Source organism: Aedes albopictus, chromosome 2, assembly GCF_035046485.1.
Source record: "Aedes albopictus strain Foshan chromosome 2, AalbF5, whole genome shotgun sequence".
Lineage (NCBI taxonomy): Eukaryota > Metazoa > Arthropoda > Insecta > Diptera > Culicidae > Aedes > Aedes albopictus.
This window is the reverse complement of record NC_085137.1, coordinates 268,340,301-268,364,351: the sequence shown is the minus strand read 5'-3', so window position 1 is coordinate 268,364,351 and position 24,051 is coordinate 268,340,301. Positions and strand designations below refer to the sequence as shown.

Here is a 24,051-nt window from a genome sequence, read left to right as displayed (position 1 = left end):
ACAACCCTCATATCGAGACGACCTTTATGTAATGTAGATACACCGTGATTGTGTGTTGTCGAATGTTATTGTTATGTAAATAGTGAGAATAAATTAGTCGTTCGAGTACTGTTAGAAAGTACGCCGGTGTTTTGCTTTCGTCCCGGTCCGTGAATTCCGTCCGTCGTTGATTTTCCGTCCGCTGTTGAAGTTGTCCACTGTGCGATATTTCCAACAAGGGGCGCTTGGTGGAGAAAAATGCCACTGAATCCTTGCATGGCACAGTCCTTGGAAACGATTTCTCTGTGGGTTTGATCCTTCATCAGATTCAAGAACTCCTGTAATTTTCTCCGAGTGCCAACGAAATTGGTTCCGTTGTCGGAGTAGATGTGGCTACATTTTCCCCGTCTAGCCACGAAACGATGCAAAGCTTGTATGAACCGGTCAGTCGATAGGTATGTAACTAATTCGAGGTGCACCGCCTTTGTGCATAAACAGCTGAAAAGTACGACGTAAGCCTTCACCGCCGGACGACGAAGGGCTGGCCGGATATAGATGGGTCCAAATAGTCAACACCTGCTCGAGAAAAAGGCCGAGAGATGGTGACTCGTGCTGCTGGTAGATCTCCCATATATTGCTGGATTGGTGTTGGTCTCGAGCGATAACATTTGAGGCAATTGTGGACTATTTGTTTAGCGACACTTCGTCCTCCCAGTGCACAATGGATCCAGAGCCGACCTTTTTTTCTCATATTGTGAAATTAGGGTGGTCCCTCTAGTTTGGCTGATTCAAACATCTGCTTTTTAATAGTTTTATGTACGTTTACAAAATGCTCTACAAAGTTGTAAAACAACTTATTTGGAGCAAGTTTGCCAAAGAAACCATTATTCTATTTCTTATGGTTCCTAACTTATATTTTTTTTAAACGATTCATGTTAGGGTGATCCATGAAATTCAGTTTTCTTGAAATAACTTTTAATTCGTTCGTTTCTCGTAAATACTTTGTTCCGAGCACTTTTAGAACTATCAATGACGCATATTTTTTCCGAAGAACTCAATGTTATAACTCTCAAGGTGAAAAAGATATTGGTATTTTTCTTTGAAAAATAACTTTTTTTCAAAAAGTCATATTTCAAAAAAGAGCAAATTAATTTTCAATCTCTCGGTTGCATTGGAAGATCGTACTCTGTTCTATTGATGGTGAAAAAACTGCAGGTACCTTTTTTGTTTGAAGCTTTTTATTGAATTTTGAAAACGCGATTTTTTCATGGAAAAGCAGTTGTAACTTTGAAATTCGATGATGTACAAACTTGGCGTCTTCGACAAGATTGTGAGTTTTTGGCTGCTCTAAAAGTGCCTAGAACAAAGTAATGCGAAAAAATCAACACGTAAAATTATATTGAATAAAAACAGATTTTCATATGAAAATTTACACTTCAAGCAAATTCAACTCGTCTTTGTTAGATAGATCAAAGTGGCTTGGTAATTGGTCATCCATTTCATAAGAACCCATGTTTATTTATACTGTCATCACCATTAATGCACAATGTTGATAAGATATTGTAAATCATGTAACTTTGATAGGCTTTTACGTTATCGTCAACATGTACTAGTGATTGCCATTTTCGCTATCCATTTATTGAAGAGATAAATTAAAATTAAATTGTTGGAAATCAGCTCAAAATCACATTTTAAGTTGAGTTCATTGACAAAATATGGATTATAAACAAATTTAAACATTTTTGACATGGTTACTTCGATCTATCTAACAAAGACGAGTTGAATTTGCTTAAATTGTTCCGCTTTCCATATGAAAATCTGTTTTTGTTCAATATAATTTAATGTGTTGATTATTCAATGTTGAAATTCAACAAAAAGCTTCAAAAAAGAAAGGTACCTGCAGCTTTTTCACCGTAAATAGAACGAAGTACGATCTTTCCAATGCAATCGAGAGATTGAAAATCCCTTTGCTCCTTTTTAAGATATGTTTTTTTTTTTGAAGAAAAGTGATTTTCCAAAAAAAAAACACCAATATCTTTTTAACCTTGAGAGTTAGAACATTGAGCTCTTTGGAAAAAAATATGCGTCATTGATAGTTCTAAAAGTGCTCGGAACAAATTATTTACGAGAAACGAACGAATTAAAAGTTATTTCAAGAAAACTGAATTTCATGGATCACCGTAACATGAATCTCTCAAAAAAATATAAGTTAGGAACCATAAGAGATAGACTAATGGTTTCTTCGGCAAACTTGTTCAAAATAAGTTGTTTCACAACTTTGTAGAACATTTTGTAAACGTACATAAAACTATTAAAAAGCAGATGTTTGGATCAGCTGAACTAGAGGGATCACCCTAATTTCACAATAATGAGAAAAAAAAGTTCGAAAAATAAGAAGAAACTTTCCCAAAGACACCATGCACCATCGTTGGGGGTGAGAATGGGTCAAAAAAGGATAGCTAATCACTTGTAAGAAAATTTATGGTTAGGTACTTGTGTTAAACATTACGAAGGGGAAATTTTTTAAAGCTACGGTTGCTGCAACAGTTCGACGTCTTTCATCCTCATCTTCTTCTCCAAGTCCTTGCTGAAGTTTTGGCCATCCTTCAGGATCACCTTCCAACCAACTTGGTCCTTGCCACCAGAAACGATTATCTACGATGTCTTTCGGTAAAATTCCACTCGATATGAGGTCTGCAAGGTTTTCAACACGAGGTACGTGTCCCCAGAGTCCCTTTTCAGTGATGGCCTGGATCTTCGACACCCGGTTTGCAACGTACGTCGTCCATGCGTAGAACACATGTCGAATCAGTCCAAAAAAATGTCTTCATCGTGCGCTTCAAGGATGATTGGACCTTTTCAAACAGTTCAGCGGAAAGCAGTGCTCCGAAAAGCTCTAACCGCGGAATCGATTGACATTTTAAGGGTGCTACTCGGGACTTCGAGGTAAGAAGCCTCACCATCACCTTCCCAACGGCGTCTACACCAGTGACGACAATTGTCAAAATACGGTCGTCTGCACCGACGCCCAGATGCGCCAGCGTCGTTGATTTGTTTTTGTTTTGATAGTCGTCTTGACAACCAGAGCGGCATTCTCAGAAATGTATGCTTTAGAAATTCTTTTGACCGCTGTCTGCTGAACTTCAATCACCTACTGATACTCAAAGTCAGTATTTTCAATTTCAACTGATTATTTTTAATTAAGCACGATGCAGAAGTAAAAAATGCAGTTGTTTTGCATCACTCACCAAAAGTAACTATAATGCATTGAATTAAGGTAACATATCGGTATTTGTATGCCTAAACCATAATAAATCAATTTCAATTCATATTCGAATTCATCGAGCTGAAGTTCAGCTGAACTGAACTTCAATTACAGTGGATGACACCACACGACGCCGCTTTCATTGTCTCGTCTGTCTTTGTCATGTTCATTCTCGGCCTCGTGTCTATGGGTAACTGCGTTTGTTTATTTGTGCTCGTTTTCACACAAATTGAACATCATTGTGCTGAATTTTTTCGACACTGGTCTACACTCCTCAGGTATACACAAGCACCAAAGGCCTTCTCCGAGGCATCTGAGAAGCAGTGTATTTCTACAGAAACCGCTCCAGGAACGATGACGCAACGGTCGATCTTGATTTGGTTGAACGCTGATAGTTGGTTGCGCAGGTTGAGCCATGCCTCACCCACCGTGGGAGGAAGTGGCTGATCCCAGTCCAGTTTTTTACCTTTCTCGTCCTGAACTGACCACAGCTGCTGCATGAAAATCTTTGCGGTGGTAATAGCAGCTCCCAGTAGACCCAAAGGGTCAAAAAGTGTGGCAATTATGGACAAAACTCGACGTTTTGTGAGCTGCTCTGCCTCGTCTAACGCTGGGATTTCGAATTGGAATTTCAACTTGTCGGTTTTTGGCACCCAGGTCAGACCTAGAGTTTTTATGGACGGATCGGTCTCAAAATTGATTTCTGCTGCTTGTTTAATGGCAAGGTCTTCTGGTGGTACGCCGTCCAATACCTGGGAGCAGTTAGACGCCCACTTTCTCAACCGGAAACCTCCTCTAGACATCATGTGGTCAAGTTGTTGTCGGAGAATCAGTACCGTTTCGACGTCGTCCGCTCCTGTGATGACGTCGTCCATGTAGACGTCCTCGCTAGCTGCTTGTGCTGCCATGGGATACTGTGTAGCTTCATCTTCCACCAGTTGCTTTACCGTCCTGGTAGCCAAAAAGGGAGCTGGTATGGTACCGTATGTCACGGTGTTCAGCTCATACACGCCAACCTCTTCTATCGGCGTAGATCTCCACAGGATACATTGGAGCGGTCGATCCTCTTCGCATATGTTGATCTGGCGGAACATTTTTTCCACGTCTGATACCAGCATGATTTGGCATGTGCGACACCGTAGAACAATCGACCTTAGATCCTCCTGAATCACTGGCCCCACCAGTAAAACATCGTTCAACGACACTCCTGATGCCGTTTTACAGGAAGCATCGAACACTACTCGTACCTTAGTGGTGGTGCTTGCCTTCTTGACCACCGGATGATGCGGCAAATAGCATCGTTGGACCGTCTCCTGAGTAGTTTGGTCGACCATCCGCATGTGTCCCATTGCTAGATACTCGTCCATAAACGCGACATATTGCTCTCGCAAACTGGCATCCCTCGCCAGCCTACCTTCCGTTCCTTGAAGCCGACGAAATGCAATCTCTCGGGACTCGCCTAAGTGTAGAGGTGTTTCGTTGTGTTTCGGGAGAGCGACGGTGTACCGACCATCCTGCTCTCGACGAACTGTATGCTGGTAGAGCTCTTCACAGCGTCGCTCCTCTGGAGAAAATGCTCTGTCCGATTCTAGTTCTTCACACTCCCAAAACCGCTCCAATAGTAGGTCCAGCCTTCAGTAAGTTGAAGTGTTGCAACTGATTTGCAGAGAGTTGGTGGAAGTCGATGTGCCTCCACAAACGACCCATCCGAATACCGAGTCATTTAGGGTTGGTAACTCTTCGCCTAATGAGATTCGCCTGCCGGTTTCGAAAAAAGTCGAAGAACGACTCCATGCCGAGTACGATGTCCACTCCCTTCGACTCAAAAAATGCTGGATCTGCCAATTCGATACCGCTTGGAATGGTCCAACCATCAATATTGACTGAGGTTGTCGGAAGATTAACAGTCACCTTGGGTAGAATAAGGAAATCCAATTCCCGCGAAAACGGAGACAATCGCGAGCTTACCACCGCTCGGATTCGTTGCTTAACCCTTGTTGAAGCTTGTCCGATGCCTAGAACCGAAATGTCCACCTTATTTCGGGTCACTCTCATCCGTTGGTACAACCGTTCGGTTATGAAATTGCTCTCGGAGCCGGAATCCAAGAGAGCACGAGCAGGATGCCTGTTTCCATCGCCGTCCACCATCACGACGATCGCTGTTGCAAGGAGAACTTGCGAAGAGTATTGGTGCGCTGCATTTGAGACCGTTGTATCTGTAGCTGCCGCATTAGCCACTTGAGAGGAACTGGGTTGTGAAGCTCCTTGTGATTCCTTGTCGGAGGATAGATTGTTGCCCTTTGCAACCGTGGAAACCTTATTTCCACCACCCTTTTCTGACTTGAAGCAGACCATGGAATGGTGGCGGCCTTTGCAATTCCTGCACGAGTACTTGGATGAACATTCCCGAGCCTGATGACCCGGCCTGAGACAGTTTCGGCAGAGGAAATGAGTTCTCAGCAGGCCGTCCCTGTCTAAAGCCGACAGCCGTTGGAACGTGCTGCATTGGAACAGCGGATGATCCCCCGAACAGCATACGCAACGCATCCCCGACGCTTGCGATGTGGTGAAGCTGGTCCTTGTGAAGGATGACTTCTGCTTCGGCTGTGGTTGAGGCTGATGGACACCCCTAGTGTCCGTGGATTTGGGTGGCAGTGATTCCAATACGTGCACTCGCCGATTGAGGAACTCCCTTAGTTCATCTAGAGTATCGTTTTCCTTTGACGAAGAATACTCTTCCCATCCCCTACGCGTCACTGGATCCAAGCGTGACGTGAGGATGTTCACCAGCAGTAAATCCTCATAATCGGCTGGCTGGACTATCTGATCGAGGGTTTGCACTATCCGTTCAAAACCTTCCAAAAGTGTGTGCAATTCCCCGACGGATTCCTTGGAGAGCGCAGGCAACGACAGCAGTGACTGAATTTGCCTCTTCTTCAATTGCTTACTGTTATTATAACGCTTCAGCAGCATATCCCATGCTACCTGGTAGTTTGCCTTGGTTATCTTCAATGGATCGATCAGGCTCCGTGGTTCCCCTGAAGACAACCCTTCAGGTAGTGGAATTTTTCCACTTCCGGAAGATCAGGCTTCCAATGTATGAGAGAGGTGAACAGGTCCCGGAAACCTAACCACTCGTCGATATCTCCATTGAAGCTTTGAAGCTTGATTTGCGGCAAGCGTACATTATCAAGCACGCCATGCATTGACGCATCGGTAGTTCTCACACTTTGGTCTAACGACGATGGTTCCCTCAACTCCTTAACTTGATCCACAAGGAAAGATTTCGCCTCATAATAATGATTGTTGAACTCCCGCCTTTCCTTGTCATAAGTCTCCTCCCCGTTATAATCGTGGTGAGATTTAATCTCAACTAACGTCTCGGAAAATTTCTCCCATATCTCTTCCAATTTCTCCAGACGAACCTCCACTTGAGAAAGCTTCGTATCCTCCTTGAAATCCTCAATGAATTCCAAAATGTCCCGAAGTGAGGACTGTGTTCCTGCAAGCCTTGCAGTTAGTTGCTTCAGCGAAACTTTCTTAGTGGATGATCCAGCAGGCGGCATAGTTGACGTCACAAATCACCGGCAACAGATTAGAGAGATGGTGGTGTAATATTCCGCGTATACGCCTAGCTTGGCTGGCATATACTATCGTGTTCACTAACCTGACAAAACAGGCGGTTCCGCCCAACGATAATCGACAATCCAAATAGCAAATCACGATCAGTGCAGTGTGATTTCTCAACGTCAACCAGTTCGTCTCAGCAATAACGATAAGTAGAGGAATGAAGAGGAGGGAGATTCGATGTAGTATTCAAAATAAATGCCACGGCTGGACATATACTGTGGTGGCTTACCCAGCCAACCAACAGCGGTGCAAGTCCAGCGTGCAATTCACTCAAATGTCCAAGGCGGATGATCAACGTTCACGAAAGGCATTCAACAGACCCAGCCGGGTCCACAGGGCTCACGTGTGGAGTCGAAGAGGATACGAATTTCGATCAACAGGTGTATTACTGTAGGCCTAACCTCGGCAACATATACTCTAATAAGGTGTATTTACCTGGACAAATATCCGTTGACGCTGCCTCTTCTCATCCACACATGCCCCGATGGTAGTATCGATCCTTCCGTGGTGATCGGTATCGTCAACCAGATGAATGGCGGATGGATGGTCAGGCAGTTAATGTATCACCACCACTGAGGCGATCTTCCTAGGAGATGAAATGGCACCCGTGGCAACAGGGTCTCATCGTTCACACAGCACCACAGAATGCAAGCCGTGTCCGAAGCCACCTGACGGTCTTGTTCAGTTTGGCTCCGTTGCGAATAATCCAGAATGGTCGAAATTTGGGTGTAAGTAAAATGAAAGGCACACTTCGCCTGGACATATCGTCGGTTTCCTGCAATAGGGGCACAACCCAAAAAATGTGAATTTTCAGAATAAGCGTTTGAAAATTGGCAATCATGAAGCACCTCCTGCAAATTCACTTATTTCTCTCATCATTTGACAAAAGTAAACAAATTTTGATTGTTGTATCATTGAAAGGGGCTGAAGGACTATCTGTTTCATGAATTTTTGACAACTATTTTACAACGACTATTGAAAAAGTTGACTGATTTTGAGTTGTGCCCTTACTGCGGAAAATTGGTGAAAATGCCCAAATCTCGCGTTTCACAACGAATTTTGGAACGGGTTTTTGTGAGATGAAATTTTACATAGTTTTTCATCATTTGCCATCAAAATCTCAAAAATGACAAATTTTGAGTTGTGCCCCTATTGCAGGAAACCGACGATATACTCGTTCCTTAACATTTACCAGTGAGACAAGTTTCGGCGCTTGTCCAGTGAGTGTCCTCCGGTGCTGTAGCAATCGTTAGACTAGGAATGTTGTCCTCCTCCACTTGGAACCATTCAATCCAAATGGTAGTGAATGGTAATCGTGTTCAGTTCCAGTCACACGATGGGAAGTCAGTATCCAGGAAATTTCCAAGAGGTCCGAATCTCGTTGATATCGCGCATGCAGAATTGTGGAAAACACAGGTGTTAGGATGCGATAGTAGCCTAGTGTCGGCTGGACATATAGTAAGCGGTCTTCACTAACCTGACAGAAAATACCGCGCAGCGAATGTCCAAGCCAAGCGACGCTGATTCCGAAGGATGATGGTGGATATCCTTTATTCCCTCAGATGCATTGATCCTTTGTCGCAGGCAATCCTTTCTTGCACGATAACAATTGCAGCATACAATCCTGAATAGCTGGTAAAATGGCACCTAACAGCGTCCGTTCGTCGACTCCGTGTCGACTGTATCCAATTCGAGCTCCCGTTGATCCTTCTCTAGTCCTCATCCGGCTCGAAGGACCACAATGAACGCACCTGACTCATATTTTCCTTGGTCTTCGATAGCAGCATGCAATCGGGTCAGGTCCGACATCGACCAGTTGTGTGTAGGGGACGAAGGGATCCAGAGACCAATCCAGTGGTCTAGCGATCAAATCTTAGCTCGATGTTTCTGGGGTTCCTGGTGCTGGTACGTGGATTTCCAGTTCACAATTTAAAAAACACGCGCGATTTATAGAAACACTACTTAATAAAACCACATTTATTCGGACACTAACATCTTTATACGTAAAACTACATTGGAGCTTAAAAACTAACAAATTAAAATTTCGCGTGGGCTCGGTGCCTAGTTATCTCTCCGGCGACCCAATTTCGATTGGTTTTGATGATGATCACGGTCAAGGTTCAGTGCACTGCAGTGGTCCATCGATGAGTCGAGAGCGAGGATCTCACTCTCATCCCGCCGTTATCAGCTCGGCTGCCGTCCCGATGATAGCAGTTGATGATGGCAACAGATCTGCTATTGGAAGCCTATTATTGTTAGAGACCACGGTAGGCTGACCAGTAAACATACTGCTATAGCATTTTCGCAGGTAGCTGTTCGGTCGATGGTGATATAACCACTGCAGTTGTGACTCAGGGATGTAGTCTGGGGTAGGTGGGATTCATTGGTCTCAGACACGGGTATCTAACTATACGTAATTTTCATTTTCAGCTTAATTATTTAACGGATAGGCCTCGTCGCCAATAAACGCGTATGGCATTGTTGAGCTTAGTTCTTCATCTGGCAATAGAGTTTCATGGGGAATATTTAGCGCTTCTTTGCTTAACAGTCTATACATCTCAGAGTAACTAAATGTACCACCATCGCTTTGTTTTCTAAACCCGCCATCCTCTTCCCAAAATAATTCGCAATGTCCATTTGCAATTGTTTGTAACACGGTTGGATGAAACCAATCATATATATAAAATCCCAGCGTTGTCTGTCTGTCTGTCCGTAACGCTTTGAAATGTTTCGTTGAAATGTTTCACCATAGTTGTATCAAATTTCTAAAAGGTACGAGAACATTCTGGATGTTTTTTAACTTTCTAGGAATAATAAGAAGAACCTTCTGGAATGTTCTGGAACATCAATATTCTAAGAATTCTAAGAACTTTCTGGAAGTTCCAGAAAATAAATAACGTTCTGAAATGCTCTAAAATATGGAACTTCTTAAATTTTCGAGAATCCCCTTGAAGTTTCTGGACGCTTCAGAAAGAAGAAGAAGAAGAACCTTCTGCAGCATTATGGAACACCTTTTTTTGGCGTAACGTCCCAACTGGGACAAACCCTGCTTCTCAGCTTAGTGTCTATGAGCTCAGTTATTAACTGAGAACTTCGGCTTCTAATAACCACTTCTAAGTTGTTAAACGTTTAAGAAAAGAACCTTCTAGAATGTTCTAGAGCATGAAACTTTATTATATTGGGAAAAGGTTATGGACGTTAGGGAACGAGCAAGGAACCAAAAAAGAACCTTCTAGAATGTTCTGGAACATTAAAAATCCATAAAATTTCCAGAAACCTCCTGAAAGATAGGGTCTAGGACCATTAGGGCAGGAGCACCTATTTTGGGCACTTACTTCTATAACTCAGTCAATTTTGAACCGATTGACTTGATTTTTGAGACAAGATCAGATACGCACAGTATCTGCAGAGCAGCGCGGAAACCCAGGCAAGCGACAAGCGGAAAAACGAACAAAAGACTACCGCGGAAAGTTCCGGACGAAATATAAAAACACGTCGTTATTTAAGAAGCACGTTTTACAAAAGTAATTTTATTCATCGTTTCGTTTGACACATCAGACTTCCTGTTTTACGTATATGGATGCCTGGTATCGTGGGCGTCACGCAAACAGACATCGGTTGCGCTCTCTTCGGCAGAGGCCGAATACGTAGCGCTTAGCGTAGGAGCAACGGAGGCGATTTGGTTGAGAATGGTATTGCAAGATCTACACAGGACTCTGGACGAACCAACTGACATTCTGGAGGACAATCAAGCTTGCATCCGAGTGGCTGAGGAGGAGAAGCCTACGAAACGGTTGAAACATGTGGATGTACGTTGGCATTTCATCAGAACCGAGATCCAGAGAGGCGTTATCAAGCTGTCCTACGTTCCAACCAATCTTCAAGTAGCTGACATTATGACTAAAGCCTTACCAGGACCTCAGTTTGCGAACCTTCGGGACAAGCTCGGGCTGTCGGCTTGACGGGGGGTATTAAGAGTGTACTCAACCGTCACCCCTCTGTCGGGCCTACCTGGCCTACCATGGATGAACCATTACCTAATCGAGGAAAACATAAAACTGTCAAACGAAACGATGAATAAAATTACTTTTGTAAACGTACTTTTGTAAACGTTACAACGACTATTGAAAAAGTTGACTGATTTTGAGTTGTGCCCTTACTGCGGAAAATTGGTGAAAATGCCCAAATCTCGCGTTTCACAACGAATTTTGGAACGGGTTTTTGTGAGATGAAATTTTACATAGTTTTTCATCATTTGCCATCAAAATCTCAAAAATGACAAATTTTGAGTTGTGCCCCTATTGCAGGAAACCGACGATATACTCGTTCCTTAACATTTACCAGTGAGACAAGTTTCGGCGCTTGTCCAGTGAGTGTCCTCCGGTGCTGTAGCAATCGTTAGACTAGGAATGTTGTCCTCCTCCACTTGGAACCATTCAATCCAAATGGTAGTGAATGGTAATCGTGTTCAGTTCCAGTCACACGATGGGAAGTCAGTATCCAGGAAATTTCCAAGAGGTCCGAATCTCGTTGATATCGCGCATGCAGAATTGTGGAAAACACAGGTGTTAGGATGCGATAGTAGCCTAGTGTCGGCTGGACATATAGTAAGCGGTCTTCACTAACCTGACAGAAAATACCGCGCAGCGAATGTCCAAGCCAAGCGACGCTGATTCCGAAGGATGATGGTGGATATCCTTTATTCCCTCAGATGCATTGATCCTTTGTCGCAGGCAATCCTTTCTTGCACGATAACAATTGCAGCATACAATCCTGAATAGCTGGTAAAATGGCACCTAACAGCGTCCGTTCGTCGACTCCGTGTCGACTGTATCCAATTCGAGCTCCCGTTGATCCTTCTCTAGTCCTCATCCGGCTCGAAGGACCACAATGAACGCACCTGACTCATATTTTCCTTGGTCTTCGATAGCAGCATGCAATCGGGTCAGGTCCGACATCGACCAGTTGTGTGTAGGGGACGAAGGGATCCAGAGACCAATCCAGTGGTCTAGCGATCAAATCTTAGCTCGATGTTTCTGGGGTTCCTGGTGCTGGTACGTGGATTTCCAGTTCACAATTTAAAAAACACGCGCGATTTATAGAAACACTACTTAATAAAACCACATTTATTCGGACACTAACATCTTTATACGTAAAACTACATTGGAGCTTAAAAACTAACAAATTAAAATTTCGCGTGGGCTCGGTGCCTAGTTATCTCTCCGGCGACCCAATTTCGATTGGTTTTGATGATGATCACGGTCAAGGTTCAGTGCACTGCAGTGGTCCATCGATGAGTCGAGAGCGAGGATCTCACTCTCATCCCGCCGTTATCAGCTCGGCTGCCGTCCCGATGATAGCAGTTGATGATGGCAACAGATCTGCTATTGGAAGCCTATTATTGTTAGAGACCACGGTAGGCTGACCAGTAAACATACTGCTATAGCATTTTCGCAGGTAGCTGTTCGGTCGATGGTGATATAACCACTGCAGTTGTGACTCAGGGATGTAGTCTGGGGTAGGTGGGATTCATTGGTCTCAGACACGGGTATCTAACTATACGTAATTTTCATTTTCAGCTTAATTATTTAACGGATAGGCCTCGTCGCCAATAAACGCGTATGGCATTGTTGAGCTTAGTTCTTCATCTGGCAATAGAGTTTCATGGGGAATATTTAGCGCTTCTTTGCTTAACAGTCTATACATCTCAGAGTAACTAAATGTACCACCATCGCTTTGTTTTCTAAACCCGCCATCCTCTTCCCAAAATAATTCGCAATGTCCATTTGCAATTGTTTGTAACACGGTTGGATGAAACCAATCATATATATAAAATCCCAGCGTTGTCTGTCTGTCTGTCCGTAACGCTTTGAAATGTTTCGTTGAAATGTTTCACCATAGTTGTATCAAATTTCTAAAAGGTACGAGAACATTCTGGATGTTTTTTAACTTTCTAGGAATAATAAGAAGAACCTTCTGGAATGTTCTGGAACATCAATATTCTAAGAATTCTAAGAACTTTCTGGAAGTTCCAGAAAATAAATAACGTTCTGAAATGCTCTAAAATATGGAACTTCTTAAATTTTCGAGAATCCCCTTGAAGTTTCTGGACGCTTCAGAAAGAAGAAGAAGAAGAACCTTCTGCAGCATTATGGAACACCTTTTTTTGGCGTAACGTCCCAACTGGGACAAACCCTGCTTCTCAGCTTAGTGTCTATGAGCTCAGTTATTAACTGAGAACTTCGGCTTCTAATAACCACTTCTAAGTTGTTAAACGTTTAAGAAAAGAACCTTCTAGAATGTTCTAGAGCATGAAACTTTATTATATTGGGAAAAGGTTATGGACGTTAGGGAACGAGCAAGGAACCAAAAAAGAACCTTCTAGAATGTTCTGGAACATTAAAAATCCATAAAATTTCCAGAAACCTCCTGAAAGATAGGGTCTAGGACCATTAGGGCAGGAGCACCTATTTTGGGCACTTACTTCTATAACTCAGTCAATTTTGAACCGATTGACTTGATTTTTGAGACAAGATCAGATACGCACAGTATCTGCAGAGCAGCGCGGAAACCCAGGCAAGCGACAAGCGGAAAAACGAACAAAAGACTACCGCGGAAAGTTCCGGACGAAATATAAAAACACGTCGTTATTTAAGAAGCACGTTTTACAAAAGTAATTTTATTCATCGTTTCGTTTGACAGTTTTATGTTTTCCTCGATTAGGTAATGGTTCATCCATGGTAGGCCAGGTAGGCCCGACAGAGGGGTGACGGTTGAGTACACTCTTAATACCCCCCGTCAAGCCGACAGCCCGAGCTTGTCCCGAAGGTTCGCAAACTGAGGTCCTGGTAAGGCTTTAGTCATAATGTCAGCTACTTGAAGATTGGTTGGAACGTAGGACAGCTTGATAACGCCTCTCTGGATCTCGGTTCTGATGAAATGCCAACGTACATCCACATGTTTCAACCGTTTCGTAGGCTTCTCCTCCTCAGCCACTCGGATGCAAGCTTGATTGTCCTCCAGAATGTCAGTTGGTTCGTCCAGAGTCCTGTGTAGATCTTGCAATACCATTCTCAACCAAATCGCCTCCGTTGCTCCTACGCTAAGCGCTACGTATTCGGCCTCTGCCGAAGAGAGCGCAACCGATGTCTGTTTGCGTGACGCCCACGATACCAGGCATCCATATACGTAAAACAGGAAGTCTGATGTGGATCTACGGTCACTAACATCCCCGGCCCAATCCGCGTCGACATATCCTTGGAGCAGCTTACACTCACCACCACTTCGCCGAAACACCAGCTTCGCACCCAGTGTGCCTCGGATATAGCGTAGAACCCGTTTAAGGTGGCTCCAGTGCTCCTCCGAAGCGCAACTTTGGAAGCCACTAAAGTAGTTTACCGCAGCGCTCAAATCAGGTCGTGATGTAGTCGTAGCATACATTAAGCAGCCGATCAATTCCCGGTACGGCTTATCAGTTTGTTCGGCCTTATCCGTACACTTCGTCAGCTTGAGTCCGGTTGCTATCGGCGTCCGTGTTGGCTTACATTCTCCCATATTGAAGCGGTTCAGCAGGCTTTCCAAGTATTGCTGCTGGCTGATGCTCAGTACACCTGCCGCTCTGTCGTACTCGACCGATAGTCCGAGAAACGTCTTCACCTCATTGAGATCAGTCATCTCAAACTCCCGCTTCAGTCCGTCCTTCAACGTCGATATCAATTCCAAGGAACGACACGCAATTAGGATATCATCAACGTATATTATCAGCAGCACCAGTTCGCCGTTTTTCACCGCCGTGTAGAGGCAACTATCCGCTTTGCTCTGGACGAATCCGAGTCCGGTGACGAACTCATGAAACCTTGAGTTCCAAGCCCGAGAGGCTTGCTTTAGGCCGTATAAAGAACGCTGCAATTTCGCCACAAGCCCCTTCGTCTCGAATTCATTCGGCAGACGCATGTAGATCTCCTGGTCCAATTTGCCATTTAGAAAGGCCGTCTTAACGTCAAGCTGGTGTATAAGCATCCCTTCAAAGTTTGCAACTGCCAACACCATTCGCAGGGTCGTCAACCTGACTACGGGCGAGTAGGTGTCTTCGTAGTCAAATCCTTTTTGCTGGAAGAAACCTCTGGCCACCAGTCTAGCCTTATGGCGACCGCTTCCCTCAACGCCGTGCTTAAGCTTGAACACCCATCGACTATCGATTGCTTTCCGTCCTGATGGTAACTCCGAAAGGGTCCAAGTCTGGTTGCGGGCCAATGCATCCATCTCGGAGGCTATTGCCGCTTCCCATTCTGGCCAATCGCTCCGCTTCTTCAGCTCCTCGACAGTGTTCGGTACGTTGTCCACGAAATTCTCTGCACACATCGCAAGGCCGCATGACATCTCATATCCAAGCTCATAACAATCGAACCATTGTGGCTCTCTTCGTGTTCGACCACTCCTCCTTGCAACGGGTGCTGCAGGAACTACGGGATGCTCCTCATCAGCAGCCACCGGGTCTTCCTCATCCTCATGCGTGGAACCGTATTCCTCATCACCATCGTTCAAATTCGCTGAACGATCACGATTTCGCTGCAACTCGACTTCAACTGATTTCGTGGGTTCGTTGTCTGGCGCCCGTCTGCCATCCGGACTGCCACCGAAGAAAGAATCCTCGTCGAAAACCACGTCCCTGGCAACAACTACCTTCTGCTTCTCGTCGTCCCACAATCGGTACCCGTTCACGGTGTAGCCAACCATGTACAGCCTTTTACTTTTGGGATCAAGCTTCGTCCGCAATTCCTTCGGTATATGGGTGTGAGCGACACATCCGAAGACCCTCAGCTTCGCCACATCCGGCCTACGACCGGTCCACAATTCGTATGGGGTCTTGTTCTCCCCTACCGCCGAGGTTGGACATCTGTTGCACAAGTACGCCGCCGTGTAGACCGCCTCGCCCCACATCTCTTTACCGAATCCGCTTTCCGCCAAAACAGCACGAGCACGTTCCATCAGGGTCCGATTCATGCGTTCCGACACGCCATTCTGCTGTGGCGTGTATGGCATCGTTGTCTCCATCGAAATACCCTTCTGCCGGCAGAAAGTACGCATCTGGTTACTGACGTACTCGCCGCCATTGTCTGTCCGCAGCCTGGAAATTCTCGTTCCGAACCGTGCTGTCACAAGCGCCTCATAGTCTCGGAAGTGTTCGAAGACCTCGTCCTTCGAGGACATCAAGAAAATGACCGTGAAGTGGGAAAAGTCATCTATGAAGGAAACGTAGAATCGTTTTCCATCCCATGTATGCGGCGTCATCGGCCCACACACGTCACTGTGGACGAGCTCCAATGGACGCGAGGAACGCCTATCCTCGCTAGAAGTGAATGGTTGCTTCGCAATTTTTCCGGATAGGCATGGTTCACAAACAATCGTGGCACTGTTGAAGTCCGTCAGCATCAAACCGTCAACCATACCGTGCCGCACCAGTTGCCGAAGGCTGTCGCACCCTACGTGTCCGTACCGCTGATGCCAGAGAACCGCGTTCCGTGATACTTTGCCAGTTACCATGGCGGATCCCATTTCGCTCTTCTTACAATAGACATCTAGTTCGTATAGCTTACCCTTGAGCCAGCCGACCGCTTGAACTCTTCCGTCCTTGGTGATCAGGGCTCGGTCGTCCGAGAAGCATACCTGGAATCCAGATCTGGTAGCTCGCTTGACGGAGAACAGATTACAGCTTAACCCGGGCAAATACAAGACGTCCTTTGCCTCGCATTTCTTCGTTCTGCCGTCGATAGTCACGTACATCACCACGTCCCCGCAATATTTCGCCTCTAGCTTCTGGCCGTTAGCAACGACAATCTCGACGGGAGGCGACAGTTGCTTCATCGACACGAAATAACGGGAATCGTTCAACATATGATCGGTGGCACCGGAATCAAGGTACCAACCAATCCTCACTACCTCTTCGGCGTCCGACGCCACGAATGCCACTTCCGGTTTGTCTTCAGCACCCAGGTTCGCATTTTGCGCATTACGATGCACTTCACTCTTCTTCTTCGCCCTATTCTGGCTCTTCTCGTCGAAGTCCACTTTCACTCGACAATCGGCCTTCTTGTGGCCGACTTTCCCGCACTTAAAACACTTCATCCTGCTTCGGCTGTGCTTGCTCGACATCGCTACCCCTTCACTTCCGCTTTCCAGTCCAGCCACTTCCGAATTCCGTCTCTTCATATCGACGTCCAGAAGCCGCTTCTTAACAAACTCCATGGTAACGCCCCCCGGGAGCGTTTCTATGGCGGTGACGACGGAATCGAAAGACGTCGGCAGCGTCAGCAGCAGGTGACACACTGCATCCGACTCCTCCACATTCGCGCCACTCTCTTTCAGCTCCCGGATGAGCCTGTCGAAGCGTAGAAGATGCTCCGGCAGCGAAGCACTACCTTTGTCGGAATACTTCAGCGTCAAAAGTTGCTTCCGAATTATCAGCTGTCCCGCTACTCCACGACGCTCGAACACATTCTTCAGCGTCGTCCAAATCGCCTTTGGCGTCGCACAGTCCTTTATCAGCTCGAGCTGATTGTCCGCGATTGCTTGCACTATCAACGATTTGCACTTTTTGTCCAACGCTCTTCTTTCCTGCACTTTCTTCTTTTTCTCCGCACGCACCGCCGCGGTGTCGTCCTGCAACTCGTGCAACTCCTCGATCTCTTCCACCTCCCGCTGGAGGCAATCCAAAAGGTCGAATGTATCGAGTATGCACTCCACTCGGAATTTCCAATTATGGAAACCGGTGCCATCGAACGCGACGATTCTTGCCTTTTCCTCCATCTCCGGGCCAATAACCTGCAGAGCAGCGCGGAAACCCAGGCAAGCGACAAGCGGAAAAACGAACAAAAGACTACCGCGGAAAGTTCCGGACGAAATATAAAAACACGTCGTTATTTAAGAAGCACGTTTTACAAAAGTAATTTTATTCATCGTTTCGTTTGACAGTTTTATGTTTTCCTCGATTAGGTAATGGTTCATCCATGGTAGGCCAGGTAGGCCCGACAGAGGGGTGACGGTTGAGTACACTCTTAATAGTATCCATCCATGAACAAAAAATCAAGTCAATCGGTTCAAAATTGACTGAGTTATAGCAGCAAGTGCCCAAAATAGGTGCTCCTGCCGAAAAGGTCCCAGACTCTACTGAATGTTACAAAAGTAAAACAATCATCTGAGATATTCTGGATATCACACTTCCTCAAATATCGAAAACTTTCTGTGCGTTACTGAACGTTTCCATCAGAGAGAGGAGAAGAACTATCTGGAATGTTCTGTACACTTTTCATTCTTAATTTCAAGAACTTTTTGGAAGTAAATGAAAGTCCAAGAAAGAAGTAAAGGGCCTGCTAAAATGTTCTGGAACACCAAAACTCATTAAATTTCGAGACCTTTCTAGAGATTACTGAATGTTTCAGCAAGAAGAATAATAATCTACGAAAATGTTCTAGATAATCAAAATTCTTAGAACTTTTGAGAAGTTACTGGACAAAAACAAGCAAAAACCTTCTGCAAACTTTTTTAAATTTACGAAAAGTGTCTGAGAGATTGTGAACGTTCCAAAAAGAATGAAAAATACCCTTTAAGAAGTTTCAAGAACAATCAAATTCATAAAATCTTTGAGAAATTTCTGGAAGCTACTGAGCATTCCATATGAAAACAGAAAAAATCTCTAGAATATTGTGGAACATTAAACTTCCTAAGTACTTTCCAGAAGTTACTGAATGTTTCAGAAAGAATAAGAAAACTAACCTTCTGGAATTTTCTGGAACAATTTTTTTCAATGCCGATTATGTTTGGGGAGTTTGTCAACGATCAAGAAATAAAATGTCAAATGGACCTTCTGAAATGTTCTGGAAAATCAGAATTCATTAAATTTTGAGAACTTTCTGGAGATTACTAAACGTTCAAGAGGGAAGCATTCTGGAGAGAGATTCTGGAATGTTCTCGAAAACAGTTTAATCGAAGAAGTGTAACTGGAATTTTAAAAACATTTTTTCTAGCTAACGTGGCTAGCCACGTCGGGTCAGCTAGTTATAATTATAAAACATCAATCCGGTGCCGAGTGGACATTTTATCCAGATGTGTTTACCGTTGAAGACACCTAGGTATACAATTTTCGAACTATGGATGAAACAGTTGATCGTCCCATACGAAAAAAAAACGCAAGAGTTGCAAATGAGAAGCCGGTATCGATTTTTTAAATAAATAGAGACATCTCATAACTTATTAAAACTTTTGAATGTATTTGCCAAATAAATTCAATTTATTGTTTGTGTACTAATTAGATCAATAAATTATGTACTCGTATATAACTCAAACATGATTGAATAAAAAAACCTGTACAAATGTACAAATAATAAATACTTGCGAATCTTGGTACGAACAATTACGTAGTCTACAAAATGTTTTCATGCCCCGAAAATCAGTAGGGTAAAAAATCAAACTTTGAACTAGTCAAATTGTAATCTTAATTTGAACCATATCAAAATTCATTAAAAAGACGTACTTTTCATACAAATATTGTCCCGAAAAAGATGGTAAACAGCTTTCCATAATATAACCTGATAACATGGACTTTAAAAGCATTGAAAAAAGCGTTTTTGTCATGGAAAACAGGCAATCGAAAAATCACTGTGATTTCACCCATTTCCCCCAAGAGAAAGCACATTTTCGGTGCACTCGTACAGCTCATGCATTGTATCACACGCAATATGTGAACACGTCAAATGAAAGCATATTTATCGTAGAAACGACCAACCGAATAATATTCCGCATTATTTGTCATAAAATTATCAAATTTAAGTGATTCTTACTTGGAGAATGTTATCTTAAGTTGAACCATTTGTAATCTAAATTTGAACTACTAGTTCGGGGGTGAGCTTCTAGTGTTGGCCCGTAGATTGTGCTAGTGGTTGCTTTGTTTACTCTTGGGGGAAGAAAAAATCCATATTTAGTTTCTAAATTCCTAAAGAATTTCGAACATTCTGAGTTGAGATTCCACTGCCTAATGAAAAATAGGTATGAGAATTGGCAGATTCATGTGATTTTTCATTGTTTAGCATGGAATTGGCTGTTTTGTGAGTTGCTCGAGCTGTTGCCGCCAGTAGTTCAAATTAAGATTAAAATTGGTTCAAATTATGATTACGATGGTTCAAATTAAGATTAAAATCATTGTTGATGAAAAATCAAATATTTCATTGAAACTCGGTGCAAATACAAACTTTTTACCATTTAACAGAAAGCTTATACCCGTGGCTTGCAAGTACATACGATTTTGCCGTAGTAAATTATTTCCATGTGGGAGAAAAAATCACTTAAAATTTGCACTGCTTTAGAAAGCCTCAATTTGGTTCAAATTTTGATTACCTACCCTATTACGGCCTCATATCTATCAAAATTGAAACCGACATTCAAATTAACACAGCCCACGCCCAGTTCGGAAAGTAAAAATATGTGTATACATAAAGACATTACTCACGTAAATATAATTACATTTGTATATATTTTTTTCTTAAAAAATCAATTCAATAATGCTAATCTTGTACATTTACATCCGATCTTATTTTTTGCTATTGCAACAGGTTCAAAACTGACTATGTTATTGTAAAAACAAAACAACCCGTGCAAAAAATATCGGGTGCATTTTATCGCTCTTCTAGATGAAACGATCATTTCACTAGACACATAAACAGAAGCTCTTCTACATAAAAGCGACTTCATTGGTCAAATCACGCTATTCGTTGATGCGCACGAAATAGGTGAAGAAAGATGTGAAAACAACTTGCACTCCCTCATTGAAAACCTCATGCACTATGGCCTATCAAACATCCCTCTTCTAATCTCATAACTTATCGCATCCGATTGCATCTCACCTCACCCACTATGGTCACACCCTTTTAGTCTTGTTCTTGAACTGTGAACCATCTCAAGGCGGATAATCCACTCCAATCATTTTTCTTCTTTGAATCACAGTGAAGTAGACACTCATTTTAACGCATTTTTGTGGAATATAATTACAGGACATCATTCCCGAATTGGACACAGCTGTACATGCAGAGGCACTAACATATATTCTTCTTTTGTTAAAAAATGAACAACCATCAACGGAGTTGGTGAAATGCCTTCTCAGCAGAGAATCTAAAAATCGAGCTGACGCATTCGTAATATCTGTCCTTCGGTAATTTTTTATTGTTTGTAAACGATTATTCAGGGTGACATGTTACTACTGAACCGAAAGCAGGTAAAAGTATACGCAAAAAATATCACATATTGAACTAAACTTAGAGAGACTTCAATTCAAAGTCAAGGTATTTGTTGGATCAAAAGTGTCTTAATTTTCAATGCTAACCCCCAATAATGAGCAAAGTGGTTTATTTTTCCCTTAATAAATAAATCAAGCCAAACTTTACCAAGCACCGCATGTAACAAATTTAAAAGAAAAATCGAGATTTTCACATGAAGTGCTGCATTTCGTTAGGTATTAGGTTCAGGGACAATTTGGTCGGCGTTAAGTCAGAGTGGACTACGCTTGTTTTTGGGCTGGTAAAGATAAAGATGTTTCTGAATTTTTCGACGTTTCTTTGGGTCATTACGGGTTACGTACAAAAGGCTGAAATACGAAAGGCTGAATTACGAAAGGCTGAATCACAAAAGGCTGAAAATGTCAAAAGGCTGAAATAACATAAGGCTGAAATAATGATTCGACTAGTTTTCAAACGGCGAGCCTAAAGGCAGTCATGCGGGCCTAAAGGCAACACTAACATCATAGACAAACAGACATAACACTCTAATTAATCATAGCGTACACTGATATAATGATCTTTATGAAAATTTGCTAGTTGGCGGACACCGTCTTCAGCCAGAGGCTGCACAGACTGAATATGAAACTTAACACTAGACAAAGGACACATGGAGCATGCACCAGTGGATACGGAGAAGAAACTATTCTCATGAAAAGTTTCATCGTCCGGAGCGGGAATCGAACCCTCACCCCACAGCATGGTGCGATTAGAAGCTTGGTGACCCTAACCGCACGGCTACGAGGCTCCACAACTTGGACGCACACTACCGCTCATTGATTGATGGTTCATTGATCGAACATGCTTCCGTTACTATGTTCAAAATCGGAAAGCGTTAGGACTGTTTTTCCGCGCTAAAGTATGCATTATTGATCACCTACATAACTATGACAGTATTTTCCAAGCACATATTTAAAAGAAGGAAAAATCTGTGATCATCAGAAGGCGGCTCCAGAGGCACGTTATCCTCCATTTGGGACATTTGTGCCATAAAAGTTGGTATGCATCATTAGCCTCTTCACTAAGCATATTCTATGACTAGGACTCATATATGTAGTCGATCTGGTTAGCGAACGGGTAGTCATGCTGAGGGTGACGGGTTCGATTCTCCCTTGGGCCAGAAACTTTTTGTAATGGAAAATTCCTTAACAACCGCGGGCATAAAGTATCTTCCTGCCTGTCACACGATATACAAATGCAAAGTGGTCATTGACAGAGAAGGCTCTCAATTAAAACCTGTTGAAATGCGTATAGAAGCTGAAAGCTTTGTCTCAGTTGGGACGTTACGCCAGAAAAAAAGAAGAAGTAGGGTACTGGTTCCCTTATTGAGCATGTGGCTCCCATTTTCATCCTACGAAAAACAAAGGATTGAAGCGCTATTTGTTTTGTTTCTTATTTTTGTATTTTTTGTTAGAAGTGAGCACGCATGAAAAAAAAAAAACGGAATCAATCGGTGCCGTAATCGCTTGTTTTCGAATAGGATGGATATGGGAGCGTGAGATTACTGATGACACTCATACCCTACTATAACTAATTTCCTGCATTTTTGCAATTTCATCCTTTTGAAATTCAGCCTTATGTTAGCATCCCGTCATTACATAAAAGAACTACAGTTTTTCAGAAAATAATGCGCTTGGTTTGATATCCCAAGTGCTTACAGGACATTTCCCTAAAATCATTGAAAAACAGATGGTTCGTTTTGACATAACGCCAACCATTTGGGCAGGTGGGAGGGTCTATTTTGGGCACTTTGTGCTCTAACTCAGTCACTTTTGTAGGAATAGAGTTTTGCATCGAAATTTATCCTCAATTTTCTCTCCGAGAGAGAAAAGAACGGCAACGAATGGGAATCAAAACAAACCACCGGAAAATGTCAAAATTCGCGTGAGAGGGAAAAGGAAAGGACGAGCGAGAATGAACCGAAAGTTCATTCGTGACGTCACCTTGCAAAATTCAATTGACTTTCTTTTTGATACGTAGTGTGATGTGTACAGTATCTAGCCATGCACAGAATTTCAAACCAATGGATCACTAACCCGACGTCTCCACTAGACAGAAATGTCTTGCCATTTTGCTGTACAGATGTGTCATGACAGAAATGTTCTCTCGCTGTTTGCATGAAAAGCAGCGGTGTTGATCATTTCTGTTACGTTTTCTCTTTCTGGCAGCAAAATGGCAAGACATTTCTGTCTAGTGGAGACGTGGGGTAAAATAAATAAAACGGAAGCTATGAAAAGAACAGATAGCGCCACCGTGTTTAACGTAACTCGACTGCTGTCACTGTGTAGGGTGACTGGTGTGTAGGGTGCCTACAGTCCATATACGGTGGCGCTTTTGTTTTGATGCGGTGAGTAGCGAAAAAGTTGGTTACAATCTGAGACGAGACTCGCGAAGACGGTCTTCTTTTTCTCAGCTTTGTTATATTTTTTTTCTTCCTATCTGTGTTGACATTATGTTTTGGGCTGGTGGTTCAAACACGTACGTGACCGCATCACCTCACATGCAGTGTGACTGAATCCCATTCACGCACAAAATCATGTTGAGGTGAAATTTTGCATCGCCAACAATCGCCAAGCAAAGTTATCATTGGAATATTTTTGTTTTCAATTTATTTTTGGCAGTACAGGAGAAGAAAACGCTGCTCGGAGTGAATTTTGGCTTCAGAATTTATCTCGGATAGCAATACTTTCCTCGTTTTAGGTAACGTAATCAAACGGGCTACAACTGACAGCTCAGTTGGGCTGCACTTGACGTTGCTTTTTTTCCTCTTCGCGAGTCTCGTCTCAGGTTACAATGATCCATTGATACACAAACATCGATTTTCACAGGGTCAAATATTCGACTAAAAACAAACCA

At 43.3% G+C, this 24,051-nt stretch overlaps 2 protein-coding genes across 5 annotated transcripts in view; both read left to right on the top strand.

The window, feature by feature from the left end:
- LOC109621778 (integrator complex subunit 3 homolog) overlaps positions 1 to 24,051 on the top strand; it is a 490,050-nt gene that overhangs the window by 385,030 nt on the left and 80,969 nt on the right. For 3 of the 4 annotated variants that reach the window (XM_062854920.1, XM_062854919.1, XM_062854918.1), the window contains exon 10: positions 20,917 to 21,074. The exons of the other annotated variant lie outside the window; for it this stretch is intronic. In XM_062854920.1, coding sequence (XP_062710904.1) covers positions 20,917 to 21,074 — 158 coding nt within the window. The remainder of the gene's footprint in view (positions 1 to 20,916; positions 21,075 to 24,051) is intronic. 4 annotated transcript variants of the gene reach the window in all.
- The window catches only part of LOC134288974 (uncharacterized), a 37,410-nt gene continuing 34,451 nt past the window's right edge, over positions 21,093 to 24,051 (top strand). The window contains exon 1 of the mRNA XM_062854926.1: positions 21,093 to 23,982. The gene's annotated coding sequence lies outside the window, so the exon portion shown is untranslated. The remainder of the gene's footprint in view (positions 23,983 to 24,051) is intronic.